We start from the raw sequence: 14,522 nt of genomic DNA on the forward strand, positions 1-14,522 counted from the left end.
CGGCCATCTAGCTCAGAAGCAACAAAGTCCACATGGAAGAAGCACACTAGCCTGTGTGATCATGAAGTGTCGATAGGATCAGGTATCAGGCATCAAAGAACAAAAAGTCATATCATTGTGAATGAGGGGGAGTGCAGAGTGAAGACTCAAGGTCCATCTGTAGACAACAGGACATCCCCTTACAGAAGAATCACAAGGAAGAGACGAGACGAGCCAGTCAGGGTACAGTATGACACCAATGCTTCCTCCCCCAACTATCATGATCCCAGTCCTGCCTTACAAATCCGGCTAGACCAGAGCATATACACGGGTACAGATAAGAGCTGCAAACAGGGAATCCGGGACAGATAAACCCCTCTGGACCAATAATGAGTGTAGTGATGCCAGGAGGGGAAGGGGAAGATGGGAGGAGAAAGGGGGAACCAATCACAATGATCTACATCTAACCCCCTCCTTGGGGGATGGATAACAGAAAGGTAGGTGAAGGGAGACATCGGTCAGTGTGAGACATGAAAAAGTAATAACAATTTATAAATTATCAAGGGTTCATGAGAGGGAGGGTGAGGGGGTGGGGAAATGAGCTGATACCAAGGGCTCACGTAGAAAGAAATGTTTTGAAAATGATGATGGCAACAAATGTACAAATGTGCTTGACACAGTGGATGTGTGTATGAATTGTGATAAGAGCTGTATGATCCCACAATAAAATGATTTAAAAAAAAAAAGACTTGGTTTCTGGAGGAGTATTTTCATCGACTGAGAAGCTGCTTGCTACCTTTGACCTTTGGCCAAGCTTTGGGTGCCCATTTACCGAGTGTCTGCTCTCCGTCCAGCAGGTGACACACAGCTGTGCTTGGGGCCCCAGCTGCAGCCCGTGCATGGAACAAGGCGGCGGGCAGGGTTTGTCCACACTTTATTTTCTGATTACGCGGCTTTACAAGAATGGCCGGCCACTGTGTGGGCAGCAGGGGGGCAATTTGGTGAGGGGACGGGTGATGATGGTTCGGGTGGCGGTTGGAGTTTTGGTTCAAGACCAGCCACTTGCGCTGACCTGAGAACATGCGGTGTGTTAGCAGTGATCTCTCAGGAGGCGCTGGTGCGACTCTGGTCTCCAGGCTCCTCCCCGTCAGTCACTTCTCACGTCCACCCTGCCCCCTTGTCCCCCGAAGCCACCACACACCTCCTGCAGCTCCCACTGTGCTGGCCCTGACTCGGGACTGGACACTCTTTCTCTGATGGCACCGCGGGGGATGGTGTGTGTCACCATGGCATCCCCACCCTGACGCCCGGAGCTGGAGCACAGGGAGCTGCTGCCCATCTCCTGGGTGGGCGGGAGCAGAGCGGGTTTCCCTAAGTCGCCCTGGTCCGAGGGCAGCAGTGTGGGAGTGAAAGTCTCAATTAGGCTCTAAACACCATGAAGTCCGGGACCTGGGGTGAGGAAAGCCAGGGTGACACCATGCCTGCCCCTGAGACCCGGGGGGAGAATGTCAACGAGCGAAGGCTTCAGAGCATCACAGCTGGGCCGAAGACACTGACCCCTCTCGCAGGAGACACTGCGGGGCTGACGCTGGACTGGGGGCCGCTACAAGCCAAGCCCCCTGTCCTGTCCATGGGCGCACGGGGCGTTCTGGGGGTCGGTGGGCCTGGAGTGCTGACGGTGTGGCAGGTCTGCAGAGTGCCGGGCGCACTCGCGGTGGCTTGGCTGCTCCACGTGCCGGCCTGCCTCAGACTGCTGTGGGCTCCTCCTCCTTCTTGCTGGGGCTGGAGCTGAGGCAGCCCTGCAACACAGGGCAGACAGGAGGCCGTGTGAGGGTGCGGGTGCCCCAGGGTGCATGCTGTGCTTCTTAAAAAATTATTAAAAGATCATTTTATTGGGGGCTCCGACAAGTCGTTACAATCCATACATCAATTACATCAGGCATATGAGTGTCTATATTGCCCTCATTCTTTTCTAGACATTTACTTTCTACTGAGCCCTTGGCATCAGCGCCTTTTTTCCCTCCCTGACCCCCTCGTGGCCCCTTGACAGATGATAAATTATTTTCATATCTCACACCGATCACGGCGTCCCTTCCCCTCTGGTTCTGCTGGTCTTCCCCCAGGAGGAGGGTGTGGTCATGTGCAAACATTGGATTGGCTGCCCTTTCCTCCCCTCCTCTTCTCCCCGCCCCCCACCCTTTGGTGGCGCCATTCCCATTCCTGCCCCGGGTCCCGTGGGTCGTGAGCTTTATCTCTTGACTAGACCTGGCACTCTGAGCTTTGAGCGGAGAACAAGGTTACGGAGGCTCCTGCTTACTTCAGGATGGGGGCTCCTTGGCTCCCACCCACTGGGCGCCCCAGGTCCTCTTGCTCTGCAACCAGAGCTGCTGCCCCCTGGGGTCTGCACAGCCAGCAGCCAGCGGGCCACATTGCTGCCCTGAGCCATGCTCGGCCTCTGCTCCAGGTTGGCCCCCCCACCAGCGTGGCCATGGGGACGTGACCTTGGAGGGTCTTGTAAGGAGGCGCCACGATGGCGGTGCCCACTGTGTGGGGACGCCCTTCCCCCAGTGGGCTTTCTTTCTTTCTTTGACAGATTTCCAACAGAGGTTTATTTCCTTAGCTGTTGGTCCCTGTCCCTGCATACACACGGATGCGTCTGAATCACAAGGGCACAAGGACACGAAGGTTCGCTGGCTCAACCCTCTGGCAGAAGGTTCTTGGGAACATCAGGCCCCATGACCCCCTTCCTAATCTTTGGCTGATCCATCCTCTGGCTCTTGGGAATGCCCCAGGCCCTCTCACGCCTTCAGTCTCTGCTAGGAAGAGGCCCTCATAGCAGAACCGGGGCCAGCCAGCTGGGGGACGACTCCTCACTCCACTGGGCCTGGGGTGGCCAGTTCTCCAGGGACCCTTCTGGCTCCCCTCCTGCCTCCCACGATGGTGGCAAAGCCAAGAGGTCCCCAGTCTCTGCGCCCATGGCAGCTCTGCGACACCTCCTCGCTCTGCAGGCACCCCACCACATGCAGGGCCCTTGCCAACTCCTGGGAGGCGGGGGCTTCCCCTTCCTGAGCAGACAGACAGGTGGTCTACTTTCCTGGGCACGCAGACATGGTGGGCTCCTGGGCAGGTACCCCACAACACGGAGGACTCTGAGGCTGCATGTGGGAACAGAACACCAGCCTCTTCCGCACCGAGGGACAAGCCCATCAATTAACCACGATGGCAGAGCTGTGCGGAGCATTCGAAGCAGAAGAAGAGGGCACGGCGAGGGCACAAGCCCGCAACAAACACCACCCCAGGCTCCCAGACGCTATCTTATCTAAGCCTGAACCGCCATTTTGCTGGGGGCGGGGGGGCGTGACTGAAAACCCGGACCAGCAGCTGCGCAGGGGTGGGGGGTGGGGGGTGCTCACATAGGGATCTGCCTGATTCTGAAGCTGACGTTGTTGCCCCTGTGCAGGCTGCCCTCTGGGTCCATGGCCGCCTCGGGCATCAGGGCGTGGCTCAGAGACCTCCAGAATAAGTGAATCACTTTGAGGGAAAAGTAGAAAAAGACGCACACAAAGAAGCAAGGATGAAGAAGAGAAAGGCCGCATTCTCCCCAAACCCCACGTCATACGGGTGCCGGGCGTCAGGAACAGGGCGAGAAGAGCCATCTCGGGCAGAGGTCAGAGCGCCTGGGCGAATTCCTGTCTTCCGAAGATGGCGCTGGGGGTCGGTCCCAGGAGGGCAGCGGCCTCTGGTATCTTCAGGGCGGCTTCAAGCTTCTGGTCCAGGATTCTGTTTTGTTTCTTGTATTTGTTCATGACCCAGACAGCGTCTTCAACGGCTCTTTGAATAATCTGCCAATTCTCTGGGGTCGTCTCCATCGGCGTGGACCAGGAAATTCTGCCTTACGGCATGTTTGTGATGCTCTTGGAGACCCTTGGTTGGCAGCTATCTGCAACAGCGCAGCAGGCATCGGTAGAGCTGCAGCGGCCTCTGGACCAGCTCTGCCCCCGGGAGCGGGGCCATCCAGGAAATCCACTGCCCCGGCCTCCACTGGGGACCATCTGCCCGGGGGCTGGGCCTGCTTTCTACACTGAATCACGGTGGCTCCCAACACTAGCGGGCCCCAGGAGGTGTGCACGTGGGGCAGGCAGACTGTGCCCGTGGGTTTGGACGTGGCCACGACTGAACCTGCTGCTCCAGTGAACACACTGCTCCCTCGGGAAGGGGGCTGCTGAGCCTCGAGGACCCGTGAGTAAGCCCCGGCTGTGCAGCACGTGGCCCCTGCCCCAGCTTCCCACAGGCGCTATCTCGGGGCTGGCTGGTGACCCCTGACCTCTTCTTGGCTCGGCATGGAGTGTGACTCGACCAGCACCCCCGGCTCCCACTCTATAGGAAGTGTCTCAGCTCAGAGACACTGAAAAAAAAAAGATTTGTATTCTTTTGCTGTATTACATTATGGAAATCACCATCACGACACTGTCCACACCCCTGTGGGCAGTGGACTGGGCATATTTCTGACAGCCACTCGGAGCAGCAGCAGAGGCTGCCTCCCTGCCACACCTGCAGGGCACTCGGCGTCTCAGGGTTTCCTCCAACAAAATCTCACTGCCACTGAATCAGGGCAGAATTGGCCCTGGGGGTTTCCCAGACTATAACTCTTTATGGGAGTAGAAAGCCTTTTCTTTCTCCAAGGTGTGGCTGGCAGTTTTGAACTGCTGACTGACACATATCCACTACTAGGTGACCTTCAATGATGGGATGACATGGTATGGCCTTCTGGTTTACCTACTGCTTTGCAGCATCGTGCCTGGGCTCCTGCACGCATGCAGGTCGGTCCTCCAAGGCACCACCACTGCTCCCGGCCCCCCTGGCGCAACCCAGGGAGGAGGACACTTGCGCACGGGAGGAGGACACGGGGTGTGAGGCTCAGTGCCTGCGTGAGCGACTGCCTCCCCGGCCTGAGACCAGAAGGCCTCGAGGTGCCCGGCTACCAGTCCCGGACATTTTGATCAGAGTCTTCAAAAGGGGGATGTGCAAGACAGAAGTTTACATCCTCCTGGGCTCCAGACTTCCTGATAAACAAACCCTTTACACTGTTGCCCTGAAATCATCTTTAAGTCCTAAAACTAAAATATCCTCTGAAGTCATTTCGCTTATCTGGTGAAAAGGGTCTGCCTTGAGCCCGATGTTCTCTGAAGAACTGTCTACCCGGGACCAACCTGACAACGGCACCTGGAAAGATGGGGCCGAAGCCGAGGCGCTGGGCATGTGTGTGAACGGGGCGGGACCACTCAGAGGAGGTCACACAACCTGAAGAAAGTCACCAGCGCCACTCAGGTGTCTACTCTGCTGTGCCGTCTCGACGGCGTAAATGGCTTACCGCTCGTTGGAGAAGCCTGTAGAAGAAGTTCTTCTTCGGTTTGACGGAGGCGCCCGCTCTCTCCTCTACGTCTGACACGATCTCGTCCTCAGTCCCGCTTTCGTCGAGGTCCGTGAAACATTTGGATTCGATGATCTGCGGGCAGGAGAGGCACGTGTATATGACCGGCCAGCACCGGCCGCGCTGCCCCCAGTGTCTTCTTGGAGTCACTAGAGTGACCTCTCCTTTATCGCTGCGCCCTGGCTGCCCGGCCAGCCCTGGACAGGGCGCAGGTCTTAGGGTGGCCGGCCGGCCCCGGCACCATTGTCCATTTCCTGCGAGCGGGACTAGAGGCAGCGTCCAAAGCGGGACTAGAGGCTGGCCCGTGGTGCAGCCCTGGGTCAGAGCGTGTTCACAGTTTACTCCCCCAAACAGGAAGGCCAGATGCAGAGTGGCTTTGAAGTGGACAGCCTGCACAGGCACGTCACACTTCCTGTGGTGCGGCGAGAGGGCAGTACCTCATTCTGCCAGGGGATGGAAACACAGCCTGTGACAAAGGTGGCGTAGAAGTCCTCATCTCGGTTGTCCAGGTGGACGCCCTTCACGGTGGAGAACTGCTCGATGTCCAGGACGTCCTTGCAGTACACGGCGTGTGGCTGGGCACAAGGGCACACGTGCCGCCGTGAGACGCTGGGTTCAGGCCAGGGCTCCTCGGTACAGGGTAAGGGGCATGGACAACCACGGCACACACACACACACACACACACACACACACACCCTCTCTCTCACACAGACGGAAGTGTCCTGGACTGGGTGTGGCCATCGTAAGGGCCCAGCTCACCCTGATTTCTTTCTCAAACACACGAACCTCGAACCTCGACTCCGGGTCGCCCTTCCCCTCAGGTACAGAGAGCCAGGGGCACCAAGAACTGCTGTCCAGCTCGCCCCCACCCCCACATCTCTGTCTCTCTCCCACACACAGGCACACACAAATACACACGCTCTCATCCACACACACCCCCTCCGGGCCACCCTTTCTTCCTCAGGTACCGAGTGTGAAGGACTCTGGGAACCCCCTGCTGCCTGCTCCCTTGAGGAAGGGAGAGGTAGGTGAGGGAGGGCGGGTGGGGCAGAACACGAGGGAGGGCTCTGTGACAATCTGCTGCCAGTGCTCTCTCCTGCCAGACTCCTCTACTCTGGAGGGACCCCCATTGCCACCGGGTCACTGCGCATGGAAGAAGGGGAACGCAAGCCCCCCACCCCCGCACTCAGCCCACCAAGGCGAGGGCCCCAGGCTGCACTCCCCCCGCCCCCCACTGCTCCTCCAATTCAAACAGGCCACGCAGAGTGTCCTCGAGCCCACTGTATGTCCCCCTGTCCCTGTCCCCAGGGCTGCTTGTTCACCATCTACCCCCACCCCCCACCCCAGGCTGCAGGGGCAGCACCTTGCTGGCGGGCAGAGGGCCTGGTCTGAGGAGCGGCTGGCCCACAGGAAGCAGGAGGGAAGGGGGGTGGGGACCACTCACATCGGGACGGAAAGGGGGCTCCAGCATATTTGCCTCCAGCCTCTTGAAGTTGATGTCCTTGAACACAGGGTGCTGCTTGACCTCGGCGGCCCCGTGCCCCCGGCAGCCCAAGCGCTCCTTCGGGTCCTTGGTGAGGAGCTGCATGAGGGTAGACAGACATGAGGGTGAGCTCAGACACCCTTCCCCCAGAGACCTCCAGCAGCACAGGCAGACACGTGCCCTCTGCACAGCCCCCGTTCTCAGCGCCTCTCCCTCAGAATGCGAGAGGGGCCAGGCTGCGGCTCTGCCTCTGGGGTCTCCATGAGTAGACCCAGAAGGGGCAGATGGGGGATGTGGAGGCTGCTGCACTGGGGGACCTTGTGACAGGAAGTGCTTGGGTCTGTTCAGTGGCCAGTGACTGGGGCCGCGGACACCCAGTCAGAAAGGCCATGTCCAGAAACACTGGGCCTGCAGCAGGAAGCACGTCTTGGTGTGTGGGTAAACTTTCGGCATATTTTCACCAGAATACTGACACCCTGAAGGCCTGCTCTATACCAGACCCGAGACGGGTGCTCACTAGGTAAACACCACGGCTGCTCGAAGGACACATGGGTCTCCATTAAAAGAAGGAAGGGGGGAGTGCTGGAGGGGCATCCTGTGTGGTGAAGTGGAGGGGCACTGCCAGGGAGATGGACACGGTGCATCGATGCACAGCCGGGCCGGGCACAGAACAGCCATGCGGCTGGTGGGGCCCGGGCAGTGTTTTGTTCTGTTGTGCACGGGGACTCTGTGGGTCAGAGCCGACTAGATGGGACCTCACCACAGCCCCTGACGATGTATACAGTTCTTGGTGTGTCGCCATTTCAGCTGTGAGCATTCTCACCGGCCTGGCTACACAGGAGTTCATCTGGATGATCTAGCCATGCCCAAAGGTCGCGCACACAGGATCCCAACCAGGAAAAGAGTCCACACCACCCAGCAGGCTCCAGCCAGAGAAGGCGTGCAGGACGGCCTGCCCTGCAGGCCTCGTCACCAGGTGGGCGGGTGTCTGGCTGAGGGGAGACTGCCACATCTTTCTCCAACCACGGACCCTCTGGTCAGCAGCCAAGTGCTTCACTGCACTGCCCCCAGGGCTCCCGTCCTCACCAAGGATCCTGTTCCTTTTGCCCTGCTAGAAACACCCGCAGGGCACCTCTTGCAGGGCCTGCAACAGGCCTCGGGTGCCTGGTGCATGCGCATGCATGTGCAGTCTGCTACACAAATCTGCTGCGAGAGGCCTCAGCGCACCTGCCAAAGCCAGAAGCACCACTCGGGCGAGCGGGCACCGGGCCATGCATAAAGGATGCCCGTAGGAAGGAAGGGCTGGGAGGAGCCCCGAGGGTGCCACCCACGGCTCGAGGATGGGCAAATCAGTCTTGAAGATACGCGGGAGCCTCCTCACACGCGGGCAAGGCCAGGCGGCCACTCCCCTCCCTCACCCTGGGCAGGCCGCCAGGGACGACCCCATGCTGGAAAAGGACCCCCCCAGTGCTGGGTGAAGCGGAGGGCCCGTCCCTCGATGCAACCGCTCTGACCCACCATCCTGCAGATGGACCTGGCGTCGTCCGAAAACTTCTCTGAGTACTCCTCACTGTTGCTCTTCACCCTGCGCTCCACCTCCTCCCGCTTGACTTTCTCCTTGAACTTCCTGAACGGGGGATGTCCTTCAATCATCTCGTAAATCAGACAGCCGAGGCCCCACCAGTCGGGGCTGAACATGTAGTTCTCGTGACTGATAACTTCCGGAGCTGCGGAACAGGGCGGGAAGGGGGATGCAGTCAGGGCTTCGCACTCAGGGGCCGCTCCGAATGGCACGTGAGCACACGTGTCAGAGACGGACTCCTGCATGCTCACTGCACTCCGGGACAAAGCCGTTATCACCGGCCCAGCCCGCGTGTCTGCTGTGGGGCCTGGCTTCCTAGGAGTGTGTGTGTGTGTGTGTGTGTGGGGGGTGCTCTCATGGTCCAGGGTTTCTTTCTGGAGTGCGGACTGCCCAGTCTGAACTGATGGACTGGGCACACACACCATAGGAAGCACGACTCAGGACAGCTCTGACACACGGAGCTGGGGTCACCCAGAGTAGCCAGCCTGGGGGAGGGGAGGTTAGCCTCACACACCTGACCCCCAGGGCACTGGCCACCCATGCTCCAGCCAGATGCAAGTCATCAGAGCAGCAGGCAGCAGGACGTGGGGCCTAACTGCAGGCGCTGCCGCAGCCAGCGGTCCAGGAGGTCCCTCCCGGGCCTGGCTGGCTCTGCCTGGTCATGGTCTTCACACCAGGCCTGCCAGGGCCCAGGGTGGGGAAGTGACCCCATTGGGGCAGGCCAGCACGAGCAGGGATGACAGTGTCCCGAGCGTGCTGCCTGGCCTGCCTCTTCTAGTGAGCCTTCTGGGGGAAGAGGACAGTGGACGAGGCAAAGTGACATGCCACCTGGGGCACCTGTGAGGGCTCACCTACCCATGTAACCAACCGTGCCAACTTTTCCTCGAATCGTCTCCCCTTCCGGAACCTCCATAGCTAACCCGAGATCTGAAATCCGGATGTGCCCTGCGGGAGTTCAAACACAGGCACAGGTCCGGGTGGGAAGTACTGACACGCTGTCCACGGCGATATGAAATGGGGAAGGATGGTATCAAAGGCCAGGGACAGAAGTGGCACCATTGACACTGAACGTGATCTCTGCAGACGTGGATGCCTTCAGCTTCACTAGGAGTGGAAATTCCATTTATGCACTGCTAAGGACCAGGAAGGAGCCTGGCACAGCCCTGGCTTACGTGTTGGGCGGCTAACACAAAGGTGGGCAGTTCAAATCCACCTGCTGCTCTGCTGGAGCATGATGAGGCCGTAGGTCAGTTTCTTTAAAAATTGGCGGCCAGTTGTTTTCCTGTGCCTGCACCAAGGTGCACCCGCCCTGCTGTGGTCTTCCAATGGCCCCCAAGTGACAAGTCACATTGTGGTATTGGTGGAAGGTGGTGGAAAGACGGTGAGCCCGCCTGGCAGTTACGTGGCACTCAGTATGAGTGGGACTCGACTGGGGGGGGGGGCGGTGTGTTCTCTGCTCCCCCCCCACCCCAGGCCATGCCCTGGAGCGAGACTGCCCCGCCCACTTACCCCGGTCATCCAGGAGGATGTTGTCGGGCTTCAAGTCCCTACGAGGAAGGAAACCACAGCAGCTCAGTGACTTGGGAACAAGCAAGCACCAGGGCCCCGAGCCCCACCACTGTCCCCATGAGGTGCCACAGCGAGAGCAGCCCCACCCAGGCCCGAGGCAAGGGACAAACGCGCGGGTGCTTTCCACCATCACTGTTAAGTGTTCAACTGCTGAAAACATCTCAGGGGTGGGGGACCCCGTTTCAGCCCAGCAGTCACCCCCACCTCCCAACGTGGGGCAGGGAGTGCAGCCGTGGAGAGGCTCGGGGAAACAGAAAAGTCTTCGAGACTGCAGGGTTTGTTTGCTGTTGCTGTGAGGCACCGCTGAGTCCCCTCCGACCCACAACGACCAACGGACAATGCAAGGAGCCCCCACCGGTCCTGGCCATCCCACCACGGTTCTTATGTCTCATCTGCCTGTGTGTGCGACCACACACTGCACGCACACCTATCAGGCACACACACCCTCACCCTGCACGGACACCAACACGCTGCGTGCACAATCAGTAATTTGGACCCACCAGGCACTCTGCAGGAGAAAAATCAGGCTTTTTCCTCCTGGAAAGATCTCCGGCCTCAGAAAACCAATGGGGCAGTTATACTCTGTCCTCCAGGGTCACCGTCAGTCAAAAACCACTTGACGGGGGATGCGCTTTGTTCCTGATCTTACAGCATTCCAGAAGAATGAGTTGTCACGACCCACCCTTAGCTCGTGGAGGAGGAGAAAACCCAACAAAACTGCCACAAAGGGCCTCAGTTTCCCCTTCTGCACAGGTAGCAGCGCGGACACGGTCTCCACGCGGAGCTGCTGGTTCCAGCACAAGACCGAGGGGCCCATCTTGGAGCTGCAGGCACACTGCATGACTGCTGCTAAGGTTCACTCCCTGATCCAGTCCTGAGATGCAAAGACACATTACTAATTCATGTACATGGTTGGGGCATGGCCGCTCTCCTGAGAACTGCCAGGGTGTCCAGGCTCTGCCCATGTTTACGTGAATACTACGTACTCGATCAATATTGGATCAAATTAACAAATACAAACTCAGCTTCTTTTTTGGAAAGACTATCTAGTGAACAAACAAAAGCCCTCTCTGCCATTGTTGAGTAGATGCCGACTCACAGGGACCCTGCAGGACCGGGCAGAACCACTTTGTGGGTTCCTGAGTCCGGAGTCTGTGAGTCTATACGGGAGTAGAAAGCCTCATCTTTCTCCCGAGTCGGCAGCTGGTGGTTTCAAACCGCTGACCATGCAGGCCACAGCTCAACGAGTAATCACTGCACCACCAAGCTTCCTGGACAATTTACTAGCAAGTCCAAAATATTAACTTTACAACAGGTACTGAAAACTCAAGGCTGCCCTCCCATGGGCCACATTTCCAACAGCATTGGTGACCTCTCCAGATGCCCTTCCGCCCTTGCCCTGTGGGCTGCCGGGAAGGAGGTGGGGGGGCTCGGCAGGCCCACGGCGGAGGCTCATGAGCGATTCACCTGTACGCAATTCTCTCCCGCTGTAAGTCTTCCAAGCCGCAGCAAAGCTCTGCCGCGTAGAACACAGCCCTCTGCTCCTCGAAGCCAGGCAGGCCCAGGTTGTAGATGTGGAACTTCAAGTCCCCTCCGTTCATCATGGTCAGCACCAGGCACAGGGAGTCTTTGGTCTCGTACGTGTAGGCCAAACTCACCTAGGGACGATAGTGTCATGAAGACCCGGCAGACAGACACACCGCCGGTGCTCATGCCGGCGCCAGACTCAATTGCTGAGGTGGTCCAGAATCTGCATTAGGTGTGAACAAGCAGCAGCCCAGGGCTGGGTGCTTCCAGAAGATAAAGGACACACACCAGGCCTTCCCCTGCCTATGCCCATCAACAGAGCCCAGTGGAGGGCCACAGCCCAGTGAGCAGCTCTGCTGCCCACAGCAGAGACCCTGTCTGTGCTCACTGAGGCAGGTCTTCCCTGGGGCAGGGCTCTCATCCCTACGGTGCCACTACCCCATGACAGGAGTGGCAGGACCTGACTCCCTGCCACAGCTGGGCAAGCAGCCCTGCTGCCCGGCGTGCTCCCAAGGTCTGGGCCCACGTTCACATGCTCAACCGGGCCCGACAGGCACACTGGTGTCCGATGTGGCTTTAGCCGTGACATCTGCCTGGACACAGGGACACAGGCCACTCCCCTGCTCTGTGGCCTACAGCTGTCTGGGTGCCATCCTAGCAAGCCTCTCCTGTTGCCCCCGTCTCATAGCAACCATGTGGACACCAGGCTTCCAAGCAGGCATCTCACAAGAGTATGAAACGGCCAGAAGCACGGAGGGCCACGGAGGCCCGGGGTCAGTCCCTAGGCTGCTAACCAAAGCAGCTGGCGGCCAGGTCCACCAGCCGCTCGGAGAGACGGAGGTGGGGCAGTCGCTTCCAAAGAGACAAAGCCTGAGAAAGCCTGGGGCAGCTCTCCTGTCCTGGGGCAGGGTCACCACGAGCTGTCCTTGACCTGACGGCCGGCGTGGGGCAGCTCCACTGCTCCGTGGGCCCCGGCTCCTGGGGCTGCCCCTCCCCTCTGGAGGGGAGACTGCTGGGCTCGAGTGGAAGATGCGGTGTGGGTTGGCCTCAGGTGACAGCAGTGGAGAAGAGGGCATGAATGTGACCTGGGATCTGCTGCTCGGCTGTGAGCGGGGAGGAGGACCAGGATCCAGGGTGGAGGAAAGCTTCTGGGCTCCCTGAGGAGACCAAGAACACAGAAACCGGGTAACAACCGCCCTTTCTAAAGGCTGCGGCGTGACAGGCTCCTACGTGCTGGGACTCATAGGCGAAGGGCTCCTGTGCTCGAGGGCTGGGCTGCTAACTGCAAGGTGGCTCTGCAGGGGAAGAACAGGCTGTCTGCTCCCATCAACTCTTACACCTCAGACACCCTGAGGAGCGTCCACTCTGTCCTATCAGGTCATCAAGGGTGGGACTGACTGGACAGCAGAGGGTGGGGCTCAGGGTTGTGACACGGAATTGTTCACAGCAGCTCCGATGACACAGGGTCTCGGGTGGCAGCGCCTACGCCTGAGCCAGCACCACCCGCACTGTGCTGTGGGCGCCAGGGGCGGCTGTGGAGGCTCAGTGCTTCAGAACCGGCATCCCCAGCACAACACAGCACGCCCAGGGCCCAGGGCCAGGGAGGACGGGAGCACAGGGGGCCACCTGATGAGGCTCTACCCCAGGAGCAGCGAGGGGAAAGAGGGCATCAGTGTGGAGGGACTCGGCCCAGGGACAAACCCACAGAACCCATCACACAGCCTAACGCCGGTGACTCTGGACTCTACACCGTGAAGGTGGATTTGAGACCTCACACCATTAGGACGCTATGGCTGAGAGCCTGGCGGAGACCTGCCAGGGTCCGAGGAGGAGAAAGACGGAAAGTGACGGAGGGAGGGGGCCCAAGAGAGAAGCAGGGAGAGAGACAGTATCTGTAAGCGGCTTGACATCAGAGCCCGGGTTCCCTGAGATGGACAGCAGGCATCGTGAGGTGGGGGCTCAGGAGGACACTGGTGAGAAGTGAGCATGTGGAGAGGGCACACAGGAACTTCAACAGGCAATGCCAAGGCAACCAAGTGGCCCAGGGGACGATGGCAGACCAGACACAGAACAGGTGAGCCGTGTGGTGCAGAAACACATGCCTTTGGCCTGCGTCGTGCTGGGAGACGGACCTGGAACAAGCCTGCATGCCCAGCCATGCACCGCCCCTCCTAACACAGGCCGAGCAGCAGCACTGGGAATTGCCGAGGCCGAGGGACTGTGAGCAGTGTGGCATGCCACCGGGGCCGGGACACTCACCACAAACCTGCTGTGCACTTTCTCCAAGATCCTCTTCTCGTTCAGAGCCATGGCTTCCCCCTTCCTCTTCTTGATGCGTTTCTTCTCCAGCTTCTTACAGGCGTACATCTTCCCTGTGGCTCGCACTTGGCAAGCACACACCTGCTTAAAGCAACGCATGGGGGTTTGCATACGGGCCACAGTCCTCAGGCGCAAAGTAACAACAACAACAACAACAACAACAACAACAATTCACTGCCATCGAGTCACTGTGACTCATCGCCACACTCTGTGGGTTTACAGGACTGGAACTGCTGACGGGAGTAGAAAGCCCAGTCTTTCTCCCGAGCTGCTGGTGGCTTTGAACTGCCAACCATGTGGATCGCAGCCCAATGGGTAACCACGACACCACCCTGGCTCCCAGGCTAAGACGTGAAAACCGTATTTCCTATGGCGAGGACCAGCCACGGCGTGTGATGCGCTGAGACTGTGTTGTCCTGTAGGAACTGAAACCCTAGTTGCAATGTTTTCTATAACTTACCCATATAAGTATATATATACAGTGAACCCTCGCCACTTCGCGCTTCGACTTCCGCGGCTTCACTCTATCGTGGTTTTTGCGTAACAGCGCATGCTCTGTCATTACTGCCACTGATTGGCTCATACTGTACACGCTTCTGTCTGCATCGCTACATATCGGAGCTACGTATCA

The 14,522-nt window shown here is 58.9% G+C and overlaps 2 protein-coding genes across 12 annotated transcripts in view; both read right to left on the reverse strand.

Moving 5' to 3' along the window:
* Positions 1 to 896: 896 nt before the first annotated feature.
* GRK4 (G protein-coupled receptor kinase 4) overlaps positions 897 to 14,522 on the reverse strand; it is a 32,438-nt gene continuing 18,812 nt past the window's right edge. For all 11 annotated transcript variants that reach the window (XM_045289520.1, XM_045289517.1, XM_013007824.3 and 8 more), the window contains 9 exons: positions 13,832 to 13,972; positions 11,513 to 11,703; positions 9,986 to 10,023; positions 9,332 to 9,421; positions 8,413 to 8,621; positions 6,856 to 6,993; positions 5,848 to 5,985; positions 5,351 to 5,485; positions 897 to 1,778 (listed from right to left, as the gene is read on the reverse strand). In XM_045289520.1, the coding sequence (XP_045145455.1) occupies positions 1,725 to 1,778; positions 5,351 to 5,485; positions 5,848 to 5,985; positions 6,856 to 6,993; positions 8,413 to 8,621; positions 9,332 to 9,421; positions 9,986 to 10,023; positions 11,513 to 11,703; positions 13,832 to 13,972 (1,134 nt within the window). In that variant the 3' untranslated portion in view covers positions 897 to 1,724. The remainder of the gene's footprint in view (positions 1,779 to 5,350; positions 5,486 to 5,847; positions 5,986 to 6,855; positions 6,994 to 8,412; positions 8,622 to 9,331; positions 9,422 to 9,985; positions 10,024 to 11,512; positions 11,704 to 13,831; positions 13,973 to 14,522) is intronic.
* LOC105979734 (LYR motif-containing protein 9) lies at positions 3,648 to 4,027 on the reverse strand. The gene is given in 2 exon segments (XM_030885423.2): positions 3,648 to 3,825; positions 3,827 to 4,027. Coding segments are annotated over 2 exon segments (345 nt in total). The 5' UTR covers positions 3,994 to 4,027.

Source organism: Echinops telfairi, unplaced genomic scaffold, assembly GCF_000313985.2.
Source record: "Echinops telfairi isolate 266 unplaced genomic scaffold, ASM31398v2 ScPeMD7_28;HRSCAF=97, whole genome shotgun sequence".
In the NCBI taxonomy this organism is placed as follows: domain Eukaryota; kingdom Metazoa; phylum Chordata; class Mammalia; order Afrosoricida; family Tenrecidae; genus Echinops; species Echinops telfairi.